Source organism: Equus caballus, chromosome 15 (assembly GCF_041296265.1).
Source record: "Equus caballus isolate H_3958 breed thoroughbred chromosome 15, TB-T2T, whole genome shotgun sequence".
Taxonomy (NCBI): Eukaryota; Metazoa; Chordata; class Mammalia; order Perissodactyla; family Equidae; genus Equus; species Equus caballus.
Genome location: NC_091698.1, coordinates 44,275,782 through 44,293,082, shown reverse-complemented (window position 1 = coordinate 44,293,082; position 17,301 = coordinate 44,275,782). Strand labels below are relative to the sequence as shown.

Genomic DNA, 17,301 nt, shown 5'->3' with positions numbered 1-17,301 from the left:
CTTCTCTCTTCTTTTCTTGGTAAGTCTAGCTAAAGTTTTGTCTATTTTGTTTATCTTTTCTATTGTCTTTTTCATTTCTATTCCATTTATTTCTGCTCTGATCTTTGTTACATCCTTTTTTCTACTAACTTTGGGCCTAGTTTGTTCTTTTTCTAGTTCCTTGAGGTGTAAACATAGGTTGTTTATTTGAGCTCTTTCTTTTTTCTTAATGTAGGCATTTATTGTTATGAATAGTATCCCCTGTTATTAATAATTTGCATTAGCGTGGTACATTTGTTACAATTAATAAACCAATATTGATACATTGTTATTAACTATAGTCCATAGTTTACATCAAGGTTCACTCTTAGTGTTGTATAGTTCTACAGGCTTTGACAAATGCATAATGATGTGCATCTACCATTACTGTTTCATACAAAATAGTTTTACCACCCTAAAAATTCCCTGTGCTTCACCTATTCATCCCTCCCTTCCCTCCTATAGGACCTCTTTTTACTGTCTCTATAATTTTGCCTTTTCCAAAATGTCATATAGTTGGAATCATACAGTATATAGCCTTTTCACAATGGCTCTTTCAATTCGCAATATGCATTTAAGTTTTCTCCATGTCTTTCACAACTTGATAGCTCATTTCTTTTTCTCTCTGAATAATATTCCATTGTATGGATGTATCATGGTTTGTTTATCCATTCCTCTATTGAAGGACATCTTGGCTGCTTCCATGTTTTGATGATTATTAATAAAGCAGCTATAAACATTCATGTACATGTTGCTATGTGCACATAATTTTCAACTCAACTAGGTAAATACTTGAGTATTATTGCTGAATTGTATGGCAAGACTATGTTTAGCTTTGTAAGAAGCTGCCCAAATGGTTATGCCATTTTCATTCCCACCAGCAATGCATGAGTGTTCCTGTTGTGCTGCATCCTCATCAGCATGGGGCATTGCCAGTTTTTTGGATTTTAGCCATTCTAATTGATGTGTAGTGGATCTCATTGTTATTTTAATTTGCAATTCCTTAATGACATTTGATGTCAAGCATCTTTTCATATGCTTATCTACCATCTGTAATATCTTCTTTGGTGAGGTGTCTGTCAGATCTTTTGCCCATGTTTTAATTGGGTTGTTTATGGCTGAGTTTTAAGAGTTCTTTGTATATTTTGAGATGCATATCCTTTATCAGATATATCTTTCGCAAATATTTTCTCCTAGTCTGTGGCTTGCCTTGTCTTTGTCTTAATAGTATCTTTCACAGAGCAGAAGTTTTTAATTTTAATAGAATGCAACTTATCAATTATTTCTTTCTTGGATGATGTCTTTGATGTATCTAAAAACTCATTGCCAAACCTAAGGTCATCTAGATTTTCTCCTTATCCTCTAGAAGTTTTATTGTTTTACATTTTACATTTAGGTTTAAGATCTATTTTGAGTTCATTTTTGTAAAAGATGTAAGGACTATGTCCAGATTCTTTTTTTTTTTTCCAGATGGGTATTCAGTCGTTCCAGCAACATTTGTTGAAAGGACTATCCTTCCTCCATTAAATTGCCTTTGCCTCTTTGTCAAAGATGAATTGACTATATTTGTATGGGTCCTTTTCTGGGCTATTTTGTTCCATTGATCAATCTGTCTATTCTTTTGCCAGTATCATGCTCTCTTAATTATTGTAGCTTTATAGTAAGTCTTGAAGTTGAGTACTGTCAGTCCTCCAACTTTGTTCTTCTTCAGTATTGCGCTGGCTATTCTCAGTCTTCTGTTCTTCTATATAAACTTTAGAATCAGTTTGTCAATAACAAAACAAAATAACTTGCAGGGATTTTGATTGGGATTGTGTTGAATCCTTAGGTCAGATTGGGGGGAACTGACATCTTAACAACATTCAATCTTCCTATCCATGAACACAGAATCTCTCTCCATTTACTTAGATCTTTGATTTCTTTAATTAGTTTTATAGTTTTTCTTATACAGATCCCATATATATTTTGTTAGATTTATGTCTAAGTATTTTTTGTGCTAATGCAAATGGCAACATGTTTTTAGTTTCAAATTCCAATTGCTGGTATATAGGAAAGTGATTAACTTTTGTATACTAATCCTGAATCCTGAAAACTTACTATAATTTCTTATTAGTTCCAGAAGTTTTTGTTGTTGTTTATTCTTTCATATTTTCTACACAGATGATCATTTCATCTGCAAATAAAGATAGTTTTATTTTTTCCTTCCAAATCTATATGGCTTTTATTTCCTTTTCTTGTTTATTGCATAAACTAGAATTTCCAATATGATTTTCAAAGGAGCAGTGAGAAGGAATATCCTTGCCTTGTTCCTAATCTTACTGGGGAAGCTTCTAGTTTCCCACCATTAAGTATAGTGTTAGCTGTGGTTTTCTATAGATGTGCCTCATCAAGTGGAGGAAGTTTACCCTCTATTCTTAGTTTACTGAGAGTTTATTAAGAATGAGTGTTGGATTTTACCAAATGCTTTTCCTGCATCTATTGATATGATCATGTGATTTTTCTTTTTTAGCCTGTTGATATGATGGGCTACATTAATCAATTTTCATATGATGAACCAGCCTTGAATGCCCGGAACAAATTTCATTTGGTCACGTTGTATAATTCTTTTTTCAGTTTCAGCTTTGTTGTTGTCGTGAGGGTGGGAGTGATCACTTTGAAGCTCTTTACGTGTCAAAATGGAAACTAGAAGTCTTGTTTGTCGTTTTTAATTGTTGCAACTCTCTCTTTCATAAGTTTCTGCTACTGTAGCTTCTGGGTGGACTTCTTTTGGCTAATTCTACAATGCATAGTGATGTCTATTGACACCAACAATAGCTTTGATTTATAATTTTCTGATATCAAGGCTCTAACTTGAATCATCCACCTGCCAAATACTAAAGCTACTTTTGTCCTTTGGACCTTTACATTGTGTTTTATTTTCTTCTTTCTGAAGAGAAATGAGAATGAGTGGAGTAAATGAGTGGGAAGATCTTTTGCCCTGCTTAAATGGACTTCAGTAAAAATGTGTAAAAACCACTGGTTTAGGATAAGTTTGAGTCTGGAATTCCAGGGCGACAATTTTCCCAAGAGCAGGCTGGCCAACAAATACTGATTATTATAACTATTTTTGAAGCCCAAGAGTGGCAACTGAAAGTTGAAAGGCTGTGGCAGAAAGGGAAGTTAGACCTTACGTTCTTACACCAAGATCTACATTTACTTGTTTTTTTTCCCTGGAGAGGAAGGGCTGCCTTTTGGCTCAAACTCCTGAAATGCAGATACTAGACACCTGGGCACTCATCGGCTGTGGAAATCACACAGGAACCACATCAAGCTAAACCTTGGAGAAGCATGTTCAAGCCTTTTAGAGATATGTTGAGTGTCTGTATGAGTCATTCCTAGGCACTGGAGAGTCAGATTACCTGGATGTCAGTGTACAACCTCTTTAGAGCCCCAGCTTACCTCAACTCACCCCACTGCTTGCTCTTCTGGACCCTCAGTCTCCCTTGGGTATAACAAGGAATTCGAGGTAGAGATTTTTATGAAGTGCAGCCTCGCTTCCTAGTGGACTGGTATCAAAATGACTGGTGCTCCTCTTTCCTTTTCACCTCTCCCTCCAGCATGGTGTGACTTCCCCTGCTCTGCTACATGTCTTAAGCAAGCTGTAATTCGAGGTAAGCCATGGAAACCAACATTTAGAGGTGAGTAGTTCTACTCTAAGGGCTTAGCATACCTGGGGATTTTCAATGACGACTTCCTATCCTCCACCCTTGAGGCCAGGAATAGAAATGGGAAGCAGCTGATATGTCAAAAGGTCCTCTACTCAAGAGTCAGCTGCCCTGGGTGCTCCCTGGCTAGTTTTTCACTTGCTCTATGACCATGTACATCTGCCTCTCTGGAACTCAGTGACCTCATCTGTAAAATGGGAATAAAAATCCTTTCTCTGTTTTTTGAGAAATAGGATGGTATATGGGAATGTGATTATGAAAATTATAAAGGGCTATACACATGAAGAATATCCTTATCAAAGAAATCAGGAGAGTTGGCTGTCAGGAAAATATTTTACTACTGGCCTGGGATCTAACTTGTCCCATTTTTTCGAGGTTTCCATCATAATCATCAGAGGGTGGCTGGATAGCTGGTGAACTATGAGGAATCGCTAGCCCTCCCCCCAACCTTCTTTCTTCACTTTGCAGGACCTCTCCTCTCACTGTGAACATCTTACAGTTTGGCTCAGGACAATGCCAAGTTCTCCTAGGAACTCCTCCCTGCATTCCTCTCCGTCAATAGCCCCAGAGTGTCTCTACACATTCCACAGCTCAGTGAGCATCCAGCTGGGCAGTGAGATTAGTGTTTCCCTCCGAGTGGGGCTGGGGTAGTGGCAGGACACCAGCCTGTCTGGCTGCCTCCGCATAAGCCCTGAGGCTGATTCTCTGTAGGGTGTAGGATACTTAAGGGCCTCTGAGTTAGCAATTCGGGAGCAACAGAAATACCTCGACTCAACACCCTCTTGTACTGGTTTTAAATTAGCTGCCATTTCTAGAATCTATAAAATGCTGATATTTGGCATTTAGTGTGGTTTGTAGATCTTGTAAAATAAAATGAGCTTAATTTTGCATTGGGGAAGCTATGCTCTAACCCACATGAGTAAGGTGCCAGATTCCTATCTCCAGCCTCACCACATGGTCCCTTTAAGACACAGTGAAGGTTGGTCCCACTAATCTAGAGCAGACACTGGGTGAGTCAGGGAAAGGGACCAGCTCTCCAGATTCCCCAGCTGGAAGGGCTGTTATAAGGATATTCAAGGAATTCTCAAGTTCTCAAGGTGACCTTACCTTCCTGATCCTGACACCTCCTCCTGTAGTTAGTGGGGTCCAGCTTCCCTACTCCAGCCCTCTCCTCCTCCACCTTCATGACTATAAAGTAAAAGATGAACATAGCCTCAAAATGTGTGTAGTACAAAAGGGTAGGATTTCAAGGACAAATGGTCAAACCCACACTCATAGTGGGGGAGCTTAACATACATAAAAAACAAATTAAGGCAAAAGAAGGTATAAACAATTGAAGAAGCTCAAATATGTTTATATATACATCCCTGACAAATAGAGAACACACTCCTTTTTCAAGTACAAATGGAACATTTCAAAGAGAGTGCATATACTAGGTCACAGAAAAGCCTTAAGTAAATTTCAAAGAATCTGTACCATACTTCTATAGTAAATATATATTTATATATATATTTGGAAACTAAAAATAATTTCTAATCATGGATTTAACAGGAAACCACATGGAAATGATTAAAGATTCAGAAACCAACAATTACAACTACTACGTATTGAAACTTGTAGGATGCAACATACTCAGAGGGAACAGGAAGGAAGGAAAGAAAGAGAGACAGAGAGGAAAGAAGAAAGAAAATAAACGTGATAATTTTTCAACTAAAGTACCTAGAAAAAGACCAAGAGAGAAAATCCAAAGAACGTGGAAGAATACAAATATAAAATGTAACAGTGAAAAATAATGAAACAGAAAACAATCAAGCAGAGATGGTTAATAAACCCAAAAGGCAATTATTTGAAAAGATTATTAAAATAGGCAAAAAATACAAGACTAATCAAGAAGAAAAGAGAATATTCATAAGTAAACAACATGAATGAAATAGGGACATAACTAAAAATGCAGTCGAGAATTTAAAAATTTGAAGCATGCCATGAAAAACTTTATGCCAATATATTTTAAGTTAGATAATAATAATAGCTACCACTGCAATGTGCCAGGCACTATTTTAAATGCTCTGTATGTGTGACTGAATTGAATCTTCTCAAGAACCCTGTGAGATAAGTGATATTATTATTCCCATTTTACAGATGAAAAAACAGAGGCACAGAGAACTTAATTGACTGCCAAAATGAGGAACAGAGATTCAAACCCAGACAGTCTATTTCTAGAACTATAGCTCTTAGCCACTAGGCTAATATATGGATACTTTATTAGAAAAATAATAGAAATTATCAAAATTGACTTTAAAAGAACTGGAAAACCTGAATTAACTAATAACTACTAATTGAAATGGTTTTGGGAAAGGCATCACAACCCATCATATATTGATAATTATTGAAGCTGGTTTACAGGTTCAAAAGGATCATTATATTATTTTTTCTATTTTTATGTTTAAAAATTTTCCATAATGAAAAGAAAAACAAACACCAGGAGTGGATAGTTTTTTTTAAATGTTTTATCTGGACCTTCAAGGATTAGATAGCCTCTAACACACAAAGTGGTTCTCAAAAGTAGAAAAAGAGGAAATTGGAGTCAGTAGATACCTCTGAAGACCAGGGTACAGGGTGGGGCTGAAAAAAGGGGAGTTGGTTGAATATCTCCATAAGGAGTCTGTTAAACTCTCAGATCTCTCTTCCAGGTTCCAGTCTGCTAGAATGTGCCCCCTACCTCAGAAGATGGAGAGGTCAACCCAGAGGACCCTGAATAGCTGAGGGCAAGAAGGAGTCATTTCACTGGGGGGTGGGTGGAGGTAAGTAAAGGCAGTTACTCAGCCTTCTGCTTACTCAACTCCTAGAACACTAATGCAGCATACACACTCCAGGCAGGAGACCAGACGACTTACAGATTCTGACATTTTGGGGACCTCTAACAAAATGTTGAGGGCTCCACCCCATTACTCACCGTGAGTCTATCATTCAACTAGTCCAGCCTGTCAAACAGCTGTTTGGTGGCTCCATCCAAAATATGATGGCGAACCAAGAATCCCCAGAATGACAGAAACCAAAACAAACAGGAAAAGAGAGAGTCCAAGGAAAAGGAGCAAAGTAGGCAGCCAAAGAGCCATTAAAAAACTACATAATTAACATCTCCAAGTAGACGAGGAAAGATATTGTATCCATGGGGAAAAAAAAAGGGGATGTTGTAAACCTGGAATTTTTTTTTGAGGAAGATTAGCCCTGAGCTAACATCTACTGCTAATCCTCCTCTTTTTGCTGAGAAAGACTGGCCCTGAGCTAACATCTGTGCCCATCTTCCTCTACTTTATATGTGGGATGCCTGCCATAGCACAACTTGACAAGCAATGTGTAGGTCCACACCTGGGATCCAAACCAGCGAACCCCGGGCCACCAAAGCAGAACGGGCCAACTTACCCACTGCACCACCGGGCCGGACCCCATAAACCTGGAACTTTTAAAGAATAAGAAAGAATTCTTGAAAATTAAAGATACTTTAGAAGGAAATTTTTGACAAAATAGTTGGAACAAAAAGTTGAAAATAGTCAGCTAATAGAGCACACAGAACTTTTTTAAATAGTAGGAAAAAGACAAGGAAATCAAAGGATCAACTCAGAGGGGCCAACATCTAATAATAGGAGTTCCTGAAAGAGAGATCACGAAAAATGGTAAAGAGGAAATTATCAAGAAAATGACAGGAGAATATTGCCCAGAACTGAAGGATTTTAATTTCCTGATTGAAAGGAACTGTTGAGAGCTCAGAAACATGAATTTTTTTAAAAATCCACTCCAAGTCACATCCTCATGAAGTCTTAGAATATTACATAAAAAGAAATGATCTTAAAAGCTTCCAGAGGAAGAAAATAAGTCACCTCAAAGAATCAGACATGAGAACTGGCATCGGATTTCTGAATAGCCACCATGGAAGCTACAAGACAATGGAGTCATGCCTCCAAAAGTGAGAAAAAAGTATTTCAACCTAGAATTCCAGTCCTAACCAAGCTGTCAATCAAATGTGAGGGGAGAATAAGGGCATTTTCAGACATAAAATGTCTCAAAAATTTACCTTCTATGCACCTTTTCTCAGCAAGTGATTGAAGGAAGAACTTGCAAGATGAAGGGGCATCTCAGAAAGAAATAAAGCATCTGGAAGATGGGATTTACCAAAAAAGATTGGCACAAGGAGGCCCTAGGAGCAGCAGCCCAGAGAGCAACAGGTGCATCTTAGAGCAGGCTCTGGACAGGATGGCTCCTAGAAAAAACTAGACCTGATCAATTATCTGGATGTGTTCGACTGTTTTGAGGAGATACTGAGATTCTATCAAGAATAAAGGGTCCAAAGAAAGGAAAAGTAATTGTGGTACACTACACAACTCAAATGGGAGCAATATTTGTATAGTTATAGTAAATGGAAATGAATGTCAATTTTACCAAAACTTGTGGTATAAGCGGGTTGGTATTCCACCCATATGCACTGGTATGGCTGCTGTTTGTGGTTGGTGTCCATTCTAAGTGGTCAGGTATCCATTCTGATGGTCTGTGTCAATGCCATACCGCCTGTTACGTATTTTGAACATCCCTGCTAGTTGTAACTATTTGGAGAGGATGGAAAGATATAGGGGAAGAGTGTGAAGACACCTGTGGAGGACACTGCCAGCTACTGCCTGATGTCCATCCCCCTTTCTACTCTGATTTTGTTTAAGGCAGCAGTGTGGCCAACTAAAAATAATCACTTTCCCCAGATGCCCTTCAGCCATCTCTGGCTAAAGAGATATAGGAGAAAGAACCTGGGGAGAGATTCCCTTCCTGGATAAAGCCTCTGCAGAAGAAAGTCCCTTCATTTTCCCTTCTTCTTCCTTCCTGGATAGGGTTGCCATTTTTAGCAAATAGAAACACTGTTTTCCCAGTTAAATTTGAATTTCATACATGCAAAAAATAATTTTTAGTATAACTATGTCCCATGCAATATTGGGGACATATTATACTAAAAAAGTATTCACCGTTTGTCTAAAATTCAAATTTTGCTAGGAAAACTGTATTTTATCCGGCAACACTGTTTCTGGAGCTTAGATATGACGCCTGGAAGTGCAGCAGCCATCTTGTCATCATGGAGATGAAGGCCACGTGCTAATTATGGATAGAAAGGGAAGAAGGAGCCTGAGTTCTTAATGTCTTCACTGAGCCACTCTACCAGCATTGGACAGCCCACACCTGGGCTTCCTGTTAGGGGGAACCACTAAACCACTTACTTGTTTAAACTACTACAGTTAATTATTGCGTTACTCAAAACCAGACCTGAGTCATGACAAAAGACTCTGGGAAAGTAAACATTTACTGGGCAAATAAGATTGGGTTCTGTTAGCAAGGAAAACAGAGAGAATGGACATTGAGTGGTCATCTAGCAGTGGTTGCTACACTTTCCAGCATCCATTCCCTCTTCTCCTTGCCCATATATAGAACTCCATCTTGTTCAGCTAGAAACAAGAGGCCCTTGATTGCTGTAGACACCTTCCCTGACCCAAGGCATGAACTGTGATCTGTCTAAACCATTCATGATAATCTTATGGCCCTTGGCCAGTAATTGATCTTAGGAGTAGTCTTGTGACCCTATCAAGCCAATGAGATTTAAGTGGAAGCCCAATGGGTAGGGCTGCCAGTAAAGCGTTTATTTTCCTGATAATACGTGACAGACATAGCTGGAACGCATGTTTTGCCCTTTACCCCCCCCCCCCCTTTTCCTTCATAGACCTTGGACATGAGACCTGTAGATGAAGCAGCCACGTTGCAACAATGATGTGACGAGTATGAAGACCAAAGGCACAGGCTAAGAACAAAGCCGAAGGCTAGAACTAACCTGGGTTCCTGATAATATCACTGAGCTCCAGACTGCTTATCTCTGGGCGTCCTGTTATGTGGGGGAAAAAAATCCACCTTATATGTAAACTGCTAATCAAGTTTTATATTACTTTTAGCTGAAGGCCTTTCTAACTGATACATAATGGAATACTATAGAGAGTTGAAATGAATGGACTAGATCTCTATGTATCAACATGTATAAATCTCAAAAACATAATGAGTAAAAAAATACAAACAAAATGACGTTATTTATATAAAACTTTAATACACAGAAAACACTATCAATATTGCTTATTGCTACATTTATAAATAATAGAAGCATAAAATCATGCAGTGGAATGAGACACACCAACTTCAGGTTACCTCTGAGGAGAGGTCAGGTTTAATGGGGATGTTCTAGCTGTATCTTTGATATTTTGGATATATATAAATATAGATATAAGCAAATATGATAAAATCTTAACATCTGCTAGTTCTGGACAATGATATATGGATGTCTGTCATTCTACAAGTTTGAAATATTTTATTAAAAATTTCTAAGAAATAAGAGAACTAATGACATAATGCTGACATAAAATGCTCGGATAAAATGGGCCAAGTGAGTATTCTTCACAAAGAATGACTGGGGAGAAAAATCCTCACACTTTGATATGTCATTATGAAATTTTAGAATACTACATGTGAAGAAAAGAAAGAGCCTAAAAACTTCTAGAGTGAAAGAAACAGGAAGAGGTCACCTATAAATGAGTAAAAATAAGATTATCAGAAGACTTCTCGTCAGTAATGTGGATAACAGAAGATGATGAGTCAATGCTTCCAAAATTCTGAGGGAGAATGATCTCCAGCCTCGCATTCTCCACCCAAAAAACTACTGTCAAGAGCGAGGGTAGAAGAGGGGCCGGCCCGGTGGCGCAGCGGTTAAGTTCACACGTTCCGCTTCTCGGCGGCCCGGGGTTCGCTGGTTCGGATCCCGGGTGCGGACATGGCACTGCTTGGCAGCCATGCTGTGTTAGGCGTCCCACGTATAAACTAGAGGAAGATGGGCACGGATGTTAGCTCAGAGCCAGGCTTCCTCAGCAAAAAGAGGAGGACTGGCAGTAGTTAGCTGAGGGCTAATCTTCCTCCAAAAAAAAAAAAAAACACACACACAAAAAAAAGAGCGAGGGTAGAAGACATTTTCAGACATGCAAGAAATCATTTTACTTCTCTCTCATAACTTCCTAGGAGGTTCTTTAGGTATGTTATCACCAGGAACCAAGAAAAGGAAGACAGTGGGATCCAGGAGAGAGCAGATCCAACCCAAATAATGAAGGGAGGTTTCCACACGACAGCTGTGCTATGGTCCTGGGGAGCAGTCAGTCCTCAAACAAGAGCTAAAAGTGAGGTTTCAGAAGGAGCCCCCCAAGGAAAAGAGGAAATGCGAGAGATTTCATACACTCCTTCAGAATTCGGAACAACTTAAGGGAGTGACAAAGATGGAAAATGCAAAGGAAAAGAAAGGCAATTAGAAACACCAGTGAAAAATTAAAACTGAAAGAAATAAAATGTGATCATGGTAGATAATCATAACAGTATAAAAACTGATTTTTGCATTAACTAGAAACAGTGATGATATTTCTTCACTGGGAGGATGAAGAAGAGACGATGGGTATGGTGTAAGATAGTTAAATATTCACCTGTAGGTGGCTAATTTCTAACTTTGATAAATAGCAGGAGATACATATATATAATAATTATTATTATTAGAGAGGTGTAGGTAACCAACAGAAAAAGCTAAAAGAATTCCAACTGGTTGTCTTTGGGAAGTGGAACTGTGGGGTGTGTAAAAAGCTGGGATGGAGTTCTGTCGTTTTTTGTTAAAAGCTCTCACATGTCTTACTTGATTTTTAAATTATAGTCGTATATTATTTTTATTTTAAATATTTTAAAGCAAATAATTTAATATGACACATGTGCTCTCCCTTTATACAATAACTATATTCCTTGAAAATCCATGGTTAAATCTATTTGTTCAAAGCAAATCATGTTCAAAATGTTCAGGATAACTACAAAACAAAGAACCTTTAAGACAGCGGTTCTCAAACTTAAGCAGGCATCAGAGTCACCTGGGGGGCTGGTTAAAACCTAGATTGCTGGGTCCCAACCCAGAGTTTATGATTTAGTAGATCTGAATGGAGCCTGAGAGTTTGCATTTCCAACAAGTTTCCAGTTGATGCTGTGGATCCAGGGAACCACACTCTGAGAACCGCTGTTTTAAGGAGATAACTCCCAATTTATATTTTTTGTTAAACTGAATCACCATACTCAGAGTTTGCTTCACGTGAGCTTCACATCCCTAACAATATCACATCTTTTCATTCAAACGGAGCTTGTGGACTGGTAAGCTTAGCAAGCTAAGCTTAGCAACACTGGTAGCTGGGACAGGTTGGTGATTTTTTTGAGAGTTGATATCTTCCTCCTCTGGCCTGGTCACAGTGAGGAGAACAGAGAAGCTGAGTAACAGATCTTCTTCCCAATAGAGAACCGCCTCCAAATGGTTTAGATGGAACTCACTCCACCTCTCCCCAGCCTCAAATAGGAAAGACCATGTGACCCAGTCTGGCCAATCAAACACTGCCCATCCCCAGTCACAGACATTGGTTTAGGGATGATCCCATACCCAAAGCTAGGCCCATCAGAATTCTTCCCAGGACAGATCCATCCAAAAACACTGCCTCCCTCTGGCTCTGGCCCTAGCTCCCGCCTCCTGAAGCTGATAAGCTCAGGTGCTACTATCTTGCCTGCCACATAGCGAGAAGTATCCAAAGAAAGTAGAGAAACGGAATACTGAGAAGACTAACCCCCTGAATCAGTGAAATCTGAACTGGCCTTCTCTGTTGTGTTGAGCTGATAAATTCACTTTATTTTTCTCAGGTTTAAGTTAGGTTTCTGACACTTGTACTCAGCAGTTCCTGACTGATACAAATGAAATAGAGTTTTCCAGCATGTTTTAAAAATGTGTTCTTTCATATTGAAGTGCTATGGATTTTCAGATTGGAAGCCAAACAAAAGTGAATAAAAAAATGATGATACAGATGCAAATACAGATGAAAACGCCACAGAACCACAGAATTACGGAGCTATAAGGTAGCTTACATTCAGGGAGATGCACACCTCCCAGTTCTACACTAGTTGAGACATTTTTTCCTCACCTCCTCTGTGCTGGGTCCCACCTCCTCACAACTGGAGAGAAGCTCCCTTCCAGGAGCTGCAGAAGGAGGAGAAGAACCCGGCCTGCCCCAGATCATACTCAAAGGAAGCCATCCATTTGAAGCAGAATGTTGGCCATATGGAAAGCATTTAGATTAACCACTGCTCTGATTGGCAGCTGCAGGGTCCCTCATAAAAATTTCCAATCACGACCTAACCCATGAAACAGAATTTCTATCTCCAGCATTTCATATAATGTAGAGAAATTGAATGTCAGATGTTTCACTTTCACACTCTCATTTAATCTTGACTAAAATTCAGTGAGATGCATAATTTTCACCTGCATTTTACAGATGAGGAAATGGAGATTCGGAGAATTAAGTAACTTTTCCTGTGTCAAGGAGCCAGGCCTGGTGCAGCCAAGATTAAAATAGGATTATCTCTGGTTCCTAGACCCAAGGAAGGAAAGAAGAAAGACAGGAAGGGAGGCAGCAAAGAAGGAAGGAGGAAGAAGAGGAAGAAAAGATGTGAAGATGTGGGAAATAGTGGGGGTCTGGGGTGGGTTTCTGACAGCCTTCCACTTCTGAGTTCCAGGCCCTTCCTGAGGTCTAGCCGAATTCCCATCCACAAGGTCTCCCAATGGCCTTATAATGAGCTCCCTGTTCTCTTCAGCTAGTTTCAGTTGGTTTGAATTACTTACATCCAAAGAGTATTAACCAGTACAACCATCCACTACAGTGTGTTGTCAAAGGAATTGTATTAACAACACACCAGCCCCTCGCATGCAGCAAATGACAGAACTTGTGTTGGAAGTTTTCCCTACACAAGCTCCTCCACTGCCCAACCAGCTCACCATTACTCTCCCATCGATCTTTAGACCCTGGTGGTAAGCATAGCTTTATGGTGAGGGATCCAACCAAATTGTCTTCTGTCCTGAGTCACTTAAGGGCCCTATTCCACTTGACTGCCCCTGCCACCAGCCTGGAATCACATTTGAGATCCCTGAGAATCCAAACCCTACTGACAAAATCAGCGCCCTAAGCCTGTAAGGATAAGAACCAGAGTGGCACACTGGCTAGCAGTCACTCAGGTCGCCTGCCCAGTCCACTGCAGCAAGGAGGTGGTGACACAGCTAGCCTCATGGGTGGACAGCACATTTGACCAACAAAACCCCGGTGACGGAATCACTGGCCATTTAAGGCCTCCACCCCATCCACAAGGGCACATCAGTTCAGTCCAACAAATCTACTTTGTTCCAGATATTTGCACTAGACACTGAGAACAAACAGAGCAAAATAATTATTAGGGAAGAAGGGCAAAATATGTCAATGTATCTTCAAGATTAGACGTCCATGTCTCTGGAAGAAAACTAACGAGAAAAAAGGTTGTACCACATTCATCAGTCAGCCTTTGGGGAGTTTTTCCTCCTACCCCACCTTTTAAGCCATTTGACTTCATTGTATGGGACCAGCCCAACATAGTATCCATTGAATCCCTCTGATAGCCCAAAGTATTTCAGCAAAAGACCTCCCAGGGACTCATCTGAGATTATTTTGTGAACTTAATTGACAAGAATGACATGGGGTCATGCTGGGCTTTAAGAGAAAGGCCACCTGCCCAACTGATGATTTATCCACTGCCTCTGGGCCCTGCAGACCCCATCCATGCACGCCCCAGGAGAAAAAAACAAAACAAAACAAACAAACAAAATATCCCTAAGCAAACTACCAGTAACAAAGCCAGGTACCATATCCAAAACCTAACGGCAGGAATGTGTAATGAAAGGAAGCCAGCCATTTTTCAGTTTCTATCCCAAGATGTCACAATAACAAGTGTAATTTATTTTCCCATAGTTTTCTGGGCAAGACGTAAGTCTTAGGGTTTTTGCTTACTTTGTAAATATTTCAGCCAGTTTCACAATTTGGCAAAGATGATAGAATTTATGTGCCTAGAAGAAAAAGATTTTTAGTTCCATCAGAGGAGAACAAAAAAGAGCTAACTCACCAGGGCATCCAACAGAATGAGTCTCCTATCATTTCTGTTAATTTGGCGTGAAGTTTTGTGCCCCAAACCAGTGAACTCAAGGCACCAGGGTGACTAATACAGTATAATTGTTTAAGGAAAGGCAAATAGCCAATGCTCATTTGGAGGATTTATCCAGCTTTCAGGGTATTCTCCTTCTCAGTGTGTGAAGTTTCCTCTTAAATACTCTGTGCTCATCCCGTAACTCACATTTTCCCTTATCGGCTTGGCTCTGTCCGCTACATCTGAAGTTCCAAGCTGCAAACTTACCTTCACACTCAGCACTGGAAGCCACGATCTGAGTCTCAGGAAGGTCAGTCACTCGCTCTGTTGCTGTTGGGTGGCAAGAAGGACACTCTGTGATTTCCAGGCTGAACAGTATTTGGGGCATTGGAAATTGACTTGTGGGGCTCATTGGCAGCCAGCCATGTGACCAGGGTGGGGGAAGGGACACTCCTGCAGGATGAGGGACTGATGCCTGGTTGGCTGACAGAGCAGGGTAGTGCAGAGTCTGAACAGAGCTGGCCACATCATAGGCAGATGTCTTTGCTCTAAATTTCTTTCTTTCTTTTTTTGGTGAGGAAGATTGGCCCTGAGAAAACATGCCAATCCTCCTCTATTTTTTTTTTTTTTTTGGTATGTGTGACAATGCCACAGCATGGCTCGATAAGTGGTGGATAGGTCCATACCCAGGATCAGAACCCATGAACCCTGGGCTGCTGAAGCAGAGCATGCGAACTTAACCACTATGCCACCAGGCCAGCCCCGCTCTAAATTTCTTCCTGGATTTTAACTTGATGATCTTTTTATGGCACTGTTATGTTTCAGCCTGGATTTTGAAATGCTAGTTTATCTCCCTGCATGGTTTCTATCCCAGATCATTTTTAGATTCTCTCTTGGAGGGATGTTAGAGCTGGAGGTCTAAAAGACCTTAGAGATGATCTCACACCACCCCAGGTTGTCCATTTTATATACAGGTGGCAGCACCTCCAGGAGCCTGCAGAGGCCTGGGTCTGGTATTATATACTAGCGTGACCCCAGCTGGCTGGCACCCAAAATTATAGCTCACTTGAATATCTTCAACCTTTAGGTCATTAGAGCTTTGAGGACTGCTGAGATGCCAATAATGGATCTTATCACATTGCAAGTACCTAAATCTGCAGCTGACAGATTGGGACATGGCTTAGAAATTGTGGCAGTTTGTACTTGTCATCAATGAGTTTGTATAAACATGTGTACTTATGTTTATGTATCCTTATCACAATCTTCATAAAATACTCCAAAATGATCTTTTTGGAGGGATCAGGGACATCATGAGCTGGAGAGATCTTTGATCTCAAAGACCTTGAAGACTTCTTGAGAACAGAGCTATGTGAGAAAACCTCTAGTTCATATCTTCCTTTCTACCCACATGGGGTGTGCTGGCTGCCTGCTAACAAAAAGGAGGTAGTAGTCACGATGGAGGAAATGGTAGAGGTGGAACTGGTAGGTAGCATGGTAGAAGTGGAAATATGGTAGTAGGGCATAAAGGGCGGTGGTAAAGGTATTGATGGAGGTAATGAAGTGCAGATGAAGGTGGTGGAGGTGTAGATGGAGGTGGTGGAGGTGTAACTGGAGGTGGTAGAGGTGCAGATGGAGGTGATGAGGCATAGATGCAGGTGATGAGGTATAGATGGAGGTGATGAGGTGGAGATGGATGTGATGAGGTATAATTGGAGGTGGTGGAGGTGTAATCTGAGGTGATAAAGTGTAGATGGAGGTGACAAGGTGTAGATGGAGGTGGTGAAGGTGTAGATGGAGGTAATGAGGTGTAGATGGAGGTGATAAGGTGTAGATGGAGGTGGTGGAGGTGTAGATGGTGATGATGAGGTATAATTGGAGGTGGTGAAGGTGTATTTGGAGGTGATGAGGTGTAGATGGAGGTGACAAGGTGGATGGAGGGGGTGAAGGTGTAGATGGAGTTGGTAAAGGCAGTAGTGGTAATGGAGAAAGAGGTGAGAAGACCTGAATGATGGAGCAGAATGATTCTTGTTACTGACTTTATTCTGATGACCCTGGATGAACCTGACCTGCTGTGATTACAAGTGTGAAATAGTAAAGACTTGGCATTAGGGGTTTGGAGAAACTTATTCTGTCCCCAGAGCTGTCTGACCTTCAGATAATCACTTCACCTCTCTGGACTTCAGTCTTCTTGGAGCAGAGTTTGCACTTAATAAATGATGGCTTGTTAGGGGGAACTCATCTCTCTCCATCCAAGTACTTTACCCTTCCCTACAAAGGAGGTGTTTCTCTCCTTTCGGAAGTCTTGAGAAAAGTACTCTCCACTCACCTCTCTGCCTCCTTACTCCCTCCTACCTAGTGGATGATGAGTGGCTCTTGTGCATGGTGAATTTGGAAGGAAAAAATGGACATGTGCCCTGACCCTGATCCTTCTGAGAACTGCCTGCCCCAGGGAAGGCCAACTGCCCTCCTCTCCTCCTCTCTTCACACTAAAATTCCCAGGGAG

At 40.5% G+C, this 17,301-nt stretch overlaps 1 protein-coding gene across 6 annotated transcripts in view; it reads right to left on the bottom strand.

Moving 5' to 3' along the window:
* The window catches only part of SLC4A5 (solute carrier family 4 member 5), a 115,871-nt gene that overhangs the window by 82,524 nt on the left and 16,046 nt on the right, over positions 1 to 17,301 (bottom strand). For 4 of the 6 annotated variants that reach the window (XM_023618857.2, XM_023618861.2, XM_023618858.2 and 1 more), the window contains 2 exons: positions 15,066 to 15,128; positions 4,830 to 4,910 (listed from right to left, as the gene is read on the bottom strand). In XM_023618857.2, coding sequence (XP_023474625.2) covers positions 4,830 to 4,908 — 79 coding nt within the window. In that variant the 5' untranslated portion in view covers positions 4,909 to 4,910; positions 15,066 to 15,128. The remainder of the gene's footprint in view (positions 1 to 4,829; positions 4,911 to 15,065; positions 15,129 to 17,301) is intronic. The other 2 variants (XM_070235284.1, XM_070235283.1) reach the window with 1 other exon arrangement.